The sequence below is a fragment of the Carcharhinus amblyrhynchos genome, chromosome 16 (assembly GCF_965287045.1).
Source record: "Carcharhinus amblyrhynchos chromosome 16, sCarAmb.v2.hapA, whole genome shotgun sequence".
Classification (NCBI taxonomy): domain Eukaryota; kingdom Metazoa; phylum Chordata; class Chondrichthyes; order Carcharhiniformes; family Carcharhinidae; genus Carcharhinus; species Carcharhinus amblyrhynchos.
This window is the reverse complement of record NC_137339.1, coordinates 21388628-21400718: the sequence shown is the minus strand read 5'-3', so window position 1 is coordinate 21400718 and position 12091 is coordinate 21388628. Positions and strand designations below refer to the sequence as shown.

General features: G+C 38.4%; 1 protein-coding gene across 6 annotated transcripts in view; it reads left to right on the top strand.

Moving 5' to 3' along the window:
• The window catches only part of dnmt3bb.1 (DNA (cytosine-5-)-methyltransferase 3 beta, duplicate b.1), a 245309-nt gene extending 238254 nt beyond the window's left edge, over nt 1-7055 (top strand). For all 6 annotated transcript variants that reach the window (XM_080204810.1, XM_080204812.1, XM_080204806.1 and 3 more), the window contains one exon: nt 3167-7055. In XM_080204810.1, coding sequence (XP_080060936.1) covers nt 3167-3308 — 142 coding nt within the window. In that variant the 3' untranslated portion in view covers nt 3309-7055. The remainder of the gene's footprint in view (nt 1-3166) is intronic.
• The last annotated feature ends 5036 nt before the right edge of the window (nt 7056-12091 follow it).

Below are 12091 nucleotides of genomic sequence, written 5' to 3'. Positions count from 1 at the left end.
CCCCTGATCCTGCCGAGTTCCAGCAGAACTCCTACTTTTGGTCCTGGGAGGGGTATTTCAAAATCAGCTATAAAATTCAGCCCTAAATGTCCAAACTAGAGAATGCTAGCATATTTTTTGAATAAATTTAATCCTATTTTCAAAATAATAAAACAGTTCTATTAACTTTTAAGTTCCATGTCAAAGAGTTATAAATTGAGACTACAAGTAAATTATTTTATTTGCAATCTACACTACCTAATAATTCCTAATCATAATGTGTTCTGTGAGTAGGCTATCATTGTATAGACAGTTATTCTTCAGAAAGATTTAGAGCCAGAATTTCTTTATTACTTTTTAATTGAACCTTTCCCCTTGAATACTAAATATCCCTTGAAATCTTCCACCAGGATTACAAACAAGTGAGTCTAAATCTAGAATCTTTGTGTAAGTGTGATCAATTACTTATGGTTCAGACAGGAAACTGTTTTATTTCTTGACAGCCTTGTCTTTGACCAGCAATCCAGGCAACAGAGTGAAACTGTCACAATCAAGGAAAGCTCTGGCAAATGGCAGTTTTGAAGCTCGGTCACTTCCGTAACTAAGGCACTAGGGGTGGGAACCTGAGTATAGATTCAAAAGGAAGAGAAGGTAATAGAAGACAGAAAATTAATAAGAGTACAGAAAGTTGAGAAAAGAAAGGCTAGAAAATTAGATAAAAGAGTTGTTCAGTGATCGGGGGTAAGTATTCAATGTTAGGAGTCTAGTGAATAAGGCAGATGAACTGAGGGCATAGAAAGACTGAAACGTGGTTTAAGAAGGAGCAGGAATGTGACCTCAACAGTCCTGGTTATATGGTTTTCAGATGGGATTAAGAGGGGGTTAAATGGAGGGGGGAGGATTATAATATCGGCTAAGGAAACAATCACAGTTGTGAGAAGGGATGATATACTGGAAGGAGCATCACATTAAGCCATGTTGATTGAACTGAGGAACAAAAGAGGGACAATCACACTGCTTGGACTAAATTATTGATTCCAGCCAGTCAAGAAGGAGATAACAGAGCAGGAACAAAGAGGCAGTAATAACTGAAGACTTTATTATCTGGGATAATGACGCCCCCAAGATTACCTGGGATAATACAGTGTAAAAGGCACAGAATTATTAAAAGATGATCAAGAGGACCTTTTTAGCTGGTTTGTACCATGCCCAGCAAGATAGTTCTGAATTCTGTGTGTAGGGGGAAGGGGTGTCAGTAGAATAACATTTTACTGTTAGTGATCATAATTCCATTTGATTTAACATTGTAGTGGAAAACGATAAAGACAGATCAAGAGTAAAAATTTGAAACTGGGAGAAGGCTAATTTGCCTCAGCTGAGATGTGATTTGGCAAAAGTGGACCTGACGACATCAGAGCAGGGTGAGGCATTCAAGACAGAGCTAAATGTTCAGAACAAACATCTTCTTTCAAAGAAAAAAGGTAGAACTCATGAATTTAGTCCCTCCATCCCTGCCCTTCTATCCTTACAACTATGCTTTATCAATACTTAAAAATCAAGAGAGTAACTCAGGAAAGAGTAAGACCAATTAGAGACCACAAAAATAGCTTGTGTGGAGGTGGAAGATGTAGGTGTGGTTTTAATAAATATCTTGCAATATCTAACCTCACAGAAGAAAGGGACAAGATAGTTAAGGTGCAGGAATGTGAAATATTGGATGTTCTAAACATAGTAAGAAAGGGAATATTGAGGGATTTGGCAACTTTGAAAAATAGATAAATAACAAGGCCCAAATGAAATATATTCCAGGCAGCTGTAAGCAAGGGAACAAATAGTAAAGGTTCTCACCATGATTTTCCAATAATCTCTGCAAATGGACATGGTGTCGGGGGACTGAAGAGATGCTGATGTTCTACCATTGTTTAAAAAGGGAGGAAGGAATATCCTGATATAATTCCAGGACTGAATTGAGATTGTTGGCAAATTATTGGAAAAAATTCTGAGACCGTATAAATTATCATTTAGAGATTAATCAAGGGCAGTCAGTTTATATATTTTAAGGGATGTTCATGCCTTATTAATTAGCCTGATTCTTTTTTAAGGGCATAACAAGAAGGGTCAATGAGTGTAGTGCATCTGATGTAGTTGCATCAATTTTAACATGGCAGTTGAGAAGATTCCACATGAAAGACTGACCAGAAAATTAAACACCCATGGGATAGAAAATAACGTGGCATGCTGGATAGAAATCTTTTAATTTATTCACGAAATGTGGGCATTGCTGGCTAGGCCAACACTTATTGTCCATCTCTCATTGCCCTTGAGAGGGCTGTCTTCTTGAACCACTGCAGTCCAGGTGTTGAAGGTACACTCAGTTCTGTGAGGAAGGAAGTTCCAGAATTTTGACCCAACAACAGGGAATGAGTGCCAGTATGGTTCCAAGTCAGGAAAGTGAATTGGAGGGGAACTTGCAAATGATGGTGTTCCCATGCATCTATTGCCCTTGTCTTTCTAGGTGGTAGAGGTCACAGGTTTGGAACATGATGTCAAAGGAGCCTTAACGAGTTGCTATAGTACATTTTGTAGATTGTACACACTGCTGCCAATTAGCATAAGTGGTGGAGGAGTGAATGTTTAAAGTGATGCCAAACAGGTTGCTTTGTCTTGGATGGTGTCAAACTTCTTGAGCGTTTCTGGAGCTGCACTCAGCCAGGCAAGTGAAGAGTATTCCATCATACTCTTGACTTATGCCTTGGAGATGGTAGACAAGCTTTGGGGAGTCAGGAGGTGAGTTACTCCCCACAGATTTCCCAGCTTCTGATGCTACACTGTGCCTCATGGGTGCTCAGTTTTGAGTTGTTGGTGCTGTTTGAAATCTCTTTCATTTAGCATGGTGATCATGCAACTCAAATGCGAAGGTGGGACTTTGTCTCCACAAGGACTGTCCAGTGGTCATCCCTACCAATATTGTCATGGAGAGATCTACCATCGTTGATAGGTAGATTTACGAGGACAAGGTTAAGTAGTTTGTTGAACTAATAGAGCAGTTTTGATAAACTGAGTAATCTTTTTATTCCATATTTATTTCTGTAAAATAAATGTCCTGGAAAAAAATGCAAATAAATTTTAGTTGTAATGATGTGCTTTCTACAAAATGTTTTAAGGCTGTTTGATTCTCTCCCTGCAGGATTTTTGGCTTTCCAGTGCATTACACGGATGTGTCAAATATGGGACGAGGAGCCCGACAAAAACTTCTTGGAAGATCATGGAGTGTGCCTGTCATTCGCCACCTATTTGCACCACTGAAAGATTACTTTGCCTGTGAATAACACAGTCCAATCTATGCCTTTCAAGAATATAAAGGTGCTTTCTTAGAGAATTATCAGTGGGAAAATAAAATCGGACTAGTTTTAACATATTAGTATACTGTGATACAAGAAATTTGGCATTATTGTGAAGGTTGCATGCTGTACATTTCTAATACTGTGGCCATTATTCACAGTCACAACTCAGGACAGGGTAGGTAGCAAACAAACCTACCATAGTTGTTTTAGCTTTTGTAATCTTGTCTTTTATATGAAAGAAAAACAAAATTCCTACTTTTAGCTGTAGTTTTATTACTGTAGTGTGAAGTTTATACTTCACAGTTTTCTAGTGTACTTTTTAGACACTCATTTTATGGGATTTTAAGGGCTTTTAACTCTTAATGGTGCTATTGTCCACCTTTTAGATTTTCAACTTTCTAAAATCTAAAATAGTATTTTATTGTTATATGTATCTAGCTGGATTTTGGTAGATGAATAGTAAATCATGAAACTATTGATAGAAAAATAAATATAGTGCAGTTTAAAACCAGTTGTTCAAAAATGTTGAAGTTGATGTTCTGTTTAAACAGTATTCTAGTATATAGTTACTTATAATGTGTATTTTCTTTCTGTATCCTGTTTATAAGTGTAGTCAGTAAATGATCATGACATGTTTTATTTGTTTATGTTTTGTACTTTAGCAAGGGGTGCAAATGTGTAAAGGAGCAAAAAATATAAGATGGAAAACTGTAAGTTTAAATCAAGGCAGTTTCTACTGGCAGCATATGCAGGATGCCTGCCGAAGCTGGGCTATCACTTTTCATCACTATTCTTACTCAGTCAAATTTACAATTGGAGAGACAGTTCATGTTTTATTGATAAAGTGATATTCTTGTTGCCACTCCAAATGCATCTTTAAAAATGTGCTGAAAAAGGTTGTAGCAAGCTAGTGCTTAGGAATTGTTTTAAAGATTCAATGAGAGAAAGTAAAATACAACTTTACTATTAAAATGTAGATTTTATATTTTAGCACCATTTCTATAAGATTTTCCTACCTATTCTTTTACTGTGTTCCGAGTTGTTCAAAAGATTTGCTCCTTAGCTTTAAACATAGCTGTTGTTCAGCTATTTGTAAAGGGATATTTTCATTCTCCGGTTTCTTTTCTCTGGTTAAAAAGCACTAGGGCTTTGCTCCACACCTACATGCAAGGTAAACAACTCACAATGTGAAGTATCACAGCTGGTAATGTGAATCTTGTCACTGTAGTTCAGTATGTTAGTACACCAATAGACTGCAACGGTATGCCAGGTTAGTATTTTCTTTAGCAATATATGATATTGATCTTGTACATGACTACATTAGGAACTTTGTTCTATACAATCTCTTACCCATTTTATGTATTTCTAGTGAAATTTTGTACTTTCCTCAGTGATATGTATCAGTGTTGGAGACTGGAGTGGATGTTTTACCAACTTAGAAACCCAGGACCAATTTGGAGCTTTTCCAGGATTGGTTACAGATTTGAGGCACTCCCAGGTTAAGTAAAGGATGATATTCAGGGAAAAGATCCTTTCCCTCTGATCAAACAATCTTTATTAATCCCAATATTAAAAGCAAACTTTTGGCAGCACCAGAAAGGGAAGCTTTTCACTTCCCATCCTCTGTGTGTAAGGCTTCAAGTTTAATACCAATTTGTGTTAAATTGTCAGCAACTTTGTGCTGTGGGTTCTACTATAGTTACCATACAATCCATACAGAAGAGGCCATTTGCTCCATCAAGTCTGCACTGGCTTTCCAAACAAGCATCCCACCCATGCAATTTAATCCAGATTGCAAAGTAATTACATTACTTTTTATTCTGTCAAACATCTGACAAGTGCCGTAACGTTTAGTAAATGAAAATCCAGCATATTGGAAGAGAATTTAAACTGCATTCAATCCAAATAATTATTTTACTGTAAATTCTCCCTCCTAAATTTGTAACTAATTGAGGAGTAGAGAAATAACCAATTCCTCTAAAGCATTACAAAAAAAACTATACTCTTAATGGTCACTTACAGAAACCACAAATGGGCACTGCAAGAACTCTAAAGCTCTTTGATGTTTTCAGTGAATTTATCCAGGGAGTACCTTAACCAGGGAGTACCTTAGCCATGTAGTCCTGGAAGGTCTCAAATTAAATTTTTGGTACTGAATTAGTTTGTATGAATTATAGTAAGCAACTGGACTGCTGGTTTAGTGATGGAAAAATTGGCCAGCATTCCTGTTCTTGATTACGATGAACCAATTCCTCCATGTCTGCACAAGTAGAGTGAGGACAGGATCAGGTTCTGCTTGATTCCCACCTCTATTCATAGCCAAATAGCCTGCCAACACTCATTACTAAGCCTCACTTAGACAAGGTACTACGGAACCATACCTCATAAAGGAGTCAACCATACATATAAATCAGGGAGAAAATTGCCAAGGCAAAAAATCTACCAAAAAAAAAATTACCGGCCATAATTCTCTGGTTTCACATGCCCCTCCGCTGCCAGTGAAAACAGAGAATTTGCTGTTTAGCCAAAACTCCATTCACAGCAATGGGACCGGAGAATGCTAGTTACAGGCGAGGTCAGAGAATTCTGGCCACTCTGTACCCAGATGCTTATGTTTACTCTTTGAGTACTGGATTCTAACCTTTGAAAACAATTACAACATATTATTATTGCTCTTGTGGAAAATGATTACATTTGTGTAGGTGAGAGGTACACATTGGGATTTTTGCCTCCAATGACATCCATTGAAATTTTCTCTCCTACCATCAGCAGATTTTTTGAAGCACTAAAGTTGGATTGAACCAAAACAAAGTGGTGCAATGAGCAGCTAAATTATGGTACCAGTGGTAATTGCAAATAAAACCATTGTCTTGCCTGAACAGTGTTCAAACAACAGTATTGAGTTAGTTTATCTTAGCTTGGATGCCTGCAAGACATTACAATTAGTCACAAGATCCCAGGGTTACAGAGATGAAAATCAGCCAGAGTTTCTGTTCTTGACTTGTTTTAAAAAGTACGTGAGGACAGGACTGGGCTCAAATGTGTTGCTAAAGAGCTCCCTGGCCACTTGAGCAAAATTTTAAACATCACATTTCTAATTCCATTGGGATGATGAATGTGCTTCTTTAAATTAAAGGATTTTTTTAACAGAATGTAATAAATGCAGCACCTGTTTTTACAGCATTCATGCATCATAACATTCAGAGGAACTCAAAATTGAATATATTATGTTTTAAAAATATATTATTGGTAAGGATCTGCATTTTACCTCGTTTTTAAATCCAATTTGAAAAGTATTAATATATTGCTCAAACAACTGCTCAGATGGTGGAAAACTTTCTAGTTTTGTATTTATTCTGTGACAATTTGGATTACATTGTTCCACTGAGTTAAAAGGCCATGAGCAGTATTCATAATGTGCAAGCCATATATTGCAAAATCTGCATAAAAATTCACAGAAATAACTTTGTTACATGCATAGAATACTAGCTGAAACTTGCAATAAAGGCCTGTGGGACAAGCTATGTTTACGATCAAACAGCATCAAACTGGACATTTTGGAACTTTATCAGCAAGGCATTTATCTCAGTCAGAAGGCAGAATTTCAAAGCTTTTTTTATATGTGGTTAACAAAAACAATCACAAAATTGGTAAGCAGGTTAAGCAAGAATGAACATACAACAGTGGCCTGTGATGAACTGTCATCACTTATTTATTCCCCAATTCTGAAAACTCTTTTTCCCTTCATGGAACTCAGAGCACTTTTCCATTGTTACAAACAGTTCATTGTTACCGTGACATTTTTAAGTCATTAACATTAGCACCTACAAAAATCAGATATTTAAAATGTAAACACATACAGATTTAGAGTACATTCTGTTTAAAGAGATATTGCAGAATGTGACTGTATATTAACACAGCACACCATAGTTTTCTTAACAGATGAAACTAAGAATCACCTGTTGTTTCAACTCCTAAAATGGTGACATTAGTGGGTGCATTTTAATGCATAAGCTACACAAAAAGATAAATGGAACTGATTCCATAGTACTTGAACTTATGTCTCCACACTTTGTTGATTTCAAGTCAACACTGTTTACAATATATAGCATTTATAATATGGTGCAGCTACTGTACATGGAATCATTTCTATCTCATGGTTTCTTTCAAAATGAGCCATCCTACAAAAATATAGTGGACCCACAAGAAAACACTTCAAAATTGTGATTACTTTATACAAATATCTCCATGAGTTTTTGTTTTAAACATATACAAAAAAATTCCATTGTGAAATGTGTGAGTATGAAAATATTGTTTTGGCATGTATCACTATCATTTCAATGTATGGCAAAGGGGATTTAACTGTATCTCTTGTATGTGAGCTTAAAGAGGTACAAATTGTAGCACTGCTTGTTTACAATAAATGATTTTCCCCTTTTGTTATGTCTGCTTTTAACATCCACTAAGTTGTTCAAAATGGTTCATATCAAGATTTGAGAAAATCAAAGAGTGCACAAACTGCAACATCACATTCAGTGAGTTAGTTATGTTAAAACAAAAATTAAACTTTTTTTGCACCATGTGAACAAATAGAACCAAACTGAAGCTCAGAGTTGACATTTTCACAGCAATCTGGAATATCTGATTTGAGCAAGGAAAGTGTAGATTGATAGTTTGCAAGCACAACATGCTGCCACTAAATCCTTCTCTTTGCAATTTTGTTAGGGCTGCTAACCTTTTCAGAGTAAATATATACATTTATAGCACCTTCATTCACATTTTGAAAAGAAAACATATGGACAAGTTTAAACGTTCTTCTAATAACATTATTCACAGTAATATCTGGCTATAATTTTCTTTGAGTCACAGAGTCATTTACACCACAGAGGGAAGCCATTCAGCCCGCTGAGTCCATGCTGTTCCCTGCAGAACAATTCAACCAGTCCCACTTCGATCCTCGTAGTCCTACAAGTTTATTTCCTTCAGATGCCTATCCAACTTTTTTTCACTTCATTGATTACTTCTGCTTCGACCACAATGAGTCCTAGGTCACCATTCACTGCATAAAATAATTCTTCCTCACATTCCCTCTTAACTTCAAAATCCTAAATTTGTATCCTTGTACCAACAGAGTTTTTCCTTGTCTACCTTCTCAAAGTCTGTGTACATCTCTAACAAATCTTCCCTGAATCTCCATTGTTTGGAGAAGAATCCCTGCATAACTGTGTAACTAAAACCTCTTCATCTCTGAAACTATTCTGGTAAACTTACTCTTCACCCTCTCAATGACCCTCACATCCTTCCTAAAGTATTGTAGTTGGAGTCTAACCAAAGCTTTTCAAATGCTCAGCATAACTTGCCTGCTTTTGTACTCAAAATTTCTCTCTATGAACCTTAGGATCCATATGCTTTGCTAACTGACTTTGTATCTGTACTTGCATCCTCAAAGATTTAGGCATCTACATTCCCAGCTCCCTATGTTCCTCAACACACTTTAGAATTGTGCCACTGACTTTGTATTGCCTGTCCCTATCCCTTCTGCTAATATGTATCACTTGCACACCTTTGTATTGAAATCCAACTATCACATGTCTGCCCATTCTACAAGCCCATCTATATCCTGTTGCAAGTGACTCATATCGTCCTCACTGTAGAAGTAGTGGGTTGCAATGATGCGCCATTCTTTCTCATATTTTGTTCAGTTGTCCATGATGTTTTCGATGAACACAAATGGATCAATGCAATAAAGTCCCTGTGCCATTCTGCTATCTCCTGACACCATGTAGAAGTACTGGGTTGAATAGAACAATAAAAGATTATTGAGTACACTGAGCATGCTGTGTGTCTGCCTATAAGAAGTCTCACAACACCGGGTTAAAGTCCAACAGGTTTATTTGATAGCAAATGTCACTAGCTTTCAGAGCTCTGCCCCTTCGTCAGGTGAGTGGCATTTGCTACCAAATAAACCAGTTGGACTTTAACCTGGTGTTGTGAGATTTCTTATTGTGTTTATCCCAGTCCAATGCTGGCATCTCCACATCATGTCTGCCTGTGCTCCAGGGAGTGCGCCTGACATGTGACTCCTTTTATATCTGTTCATCCCAGCATCCACATTGTCCCCATTTAAGTTGGAAAACTGGTAATACTGAGGTCTAACAGTCTATGAGAACAGTCATTGGATGCAAATTATTTACAAGATATAGCAAGTAACAACACACAATTGTTTAAACTGTGCAAAACTCTGATTGGGCTGTTGCAGCTGATACTTAGCCCACCCCTCTTTTTACCTTTTATTTACAGAAATGGAGGTCAGTTGTATACACGTTCATGAAATAGTCCTAGAACCTTTGTTGCCTGCCGCACAGTCTGTTTTAACCCTTATACGGTGGACAAATAACTATGAGTAGACGTTTTGTTAGTACAACCAATATTTATTTAAACCCACACAATCAATAATCACCCACCCAACCAACAATAAGTTATCTTACAGAAAATACTAGAATTCAAGTCCGAGACTTAACTTTGCATGACTGGCAAGTACCCAAGCAGATATTGGCCTTTGTCTGTGCGTTGGTCTCGTTGGTCGTCTGTGTAGTTTGGTCCTTTGGTCTGGTCTGACACTCTAGCTCTGGTCTTTCTTCCTTCCTTCTCGGGTGTGGTGGCTCTCCTCGTGCTGGCGGTGGTCACCATTGTTGTAGCTTGTTCATGAGGTCAGAGAGAGAGATTGATTCCTGGTTGCACAGCACCCTTTGTACCCTGTTTGGTTTCACACCCCTTTTTGGCCATTGCCAATCAATTTTTCAGGACTTGATCGCTTTGATCACTAAGAGTCCAATCAGGTGTTACCACACTGATCTCTGGTTGTGTACCCAACGGCCATGTCTGTAGGTGCTGGAGGCACATAGGTCACATACCTCCCTCCTAAATAAGGGGTCCCAGTGCCCTTATGTCTGGTACACAACCCAGTGTGACCAGAAAGTCTCTTTCATCCTGGAGATGACTCATATCCTGTTTATTTACTTATCAGGGTTGCAGCCTGTTTGTTTCTGTCTTTAAATTGCAGCCTGTCATTTTAGATTCTTGCCCAACTGTCCCAGAGTGCTTTACAAAATGCCATTTTAGATGGCCCGTTTGGCCACATCTTGTGTTTGGCTTACTCATGCACCCTAAGTATATTATTGTGCCAGTTGGCTGTGCTGGAAATGCTCCCAGGTTGGTACCGTCAGTGTGAATGGCATCAGGTGTCCTTGCAGTGTGCCCAGTGGCTGCAGGGTACATTCTCCCAACATTTACCCTGTTTCAATCATTTCATCTCTCATTCTTCCAGTCTCCAAAAAATACAAAGCCAACCTGTTTAATCTTTCCTTGTATAGCAACACCTCCATATCTGGGATCATTCTAGTAAAGCTCCTTTGTATTGCCTCCAATAATAACATATCTTTCCTTAAATAAGAGGACTAAAACTGTACACTATTTTAAATGTGGCTTCACTATTACCTTGTATAGTTGCAGCAACATCATCTATATCCCAGCCACTTTGAAATAAAAGCCAACATTCCATTTGCCTTCCCTATTCGCTTCTGCACCTGTATGATAGCTTTCTAGGTTTCATTAACTAGGACACCCAAGTCCCTTTTTTTCCAGTTTTCTGTTGCCTTTCTCCATTTAAATAATAATCCCCTTTCTCATTCTTCTAAACAATCTCATATTTCTCGCATTGAATTCCATTTGCCAATTTTCTGCCCACTCAATTAATCTGTCCTCTTTACAATCTGCAGAACAGGGGGTGTGCGAGGAAAGATGTGCTTGGTGGTGGCATCATGCTGGAGTTGGCAGAAATTGCAGAGGATGATCCTTTGAATGAAGAAGGTGGGATGAAAACTGAAAACAAGAGGGAGTCTGTCATTGTTCTTGGAGGGACATGGTGAATGTAGAGGTGCAGGAGCTGGGTTGGACTTGGTTTAGTCAACCGCAATGGAAATCTCAGGCCCACATATCAGTGCAAGCTCTCGCGATCTTTTTGGTGAGGGTGCCAAACGCACATTTTTTCAGAGTCATGTTTTGGGGAGTCGGTTTAGCTCATTTGGTTGGACAGCTGGTTTGTGATTCAGTGATGCTAACAGCTCAGGTTCAATTCCTGTACTGGCTGAGATTATTCATGAAGGCCTTGCCTTCTCAACTTTGCCCCTTGCCTGACATTTGATGACCCTCAGGTTAAATTAAAGGGGAGGGCAGCCTATGGTCATCTGGGACTCTGGTGACTTTACCACAATATTCCGGATCCTCCTCCCTCCGATTGCAAAAAGTTTCAAATTTCTGCTGGTCTCAGGACCTGCTAAGTTTAAAATGAAGTGTATATCTGTACCATCTTGGATTTGTCTGATAGATTAGCACTGCTGCCTTACAGCGCCAGGGATCCAGGTTTGATTCTTGGCTTGGGTCACTTGTGTAGAGTTTGCACATTCTCCCTTGTCTGTGTGGATTTCCTTCAGGTGCTCCAGTTTCCTCCCACAGTTCAAAGATGTGCAGGTTAGATGGATTGATAATGCTAAATTGCCCCTTAGTGTCAGGGGGCATGGCTAGGATAAATGCATGGGGCTATGGGGATAGGGCCTGGGTGGGAATGTGGTCACTGTAGACTTGATGGGCTGAATGGCCTCCTTCTGTACGTAGAATTCTGTGATTCTTCCACAAATGTTGTCCAATTGCACATGATGTTTCAAACATAAGTGGGTTGATGCAGCAAGGTCCCTGTCCATTCTGCCAAC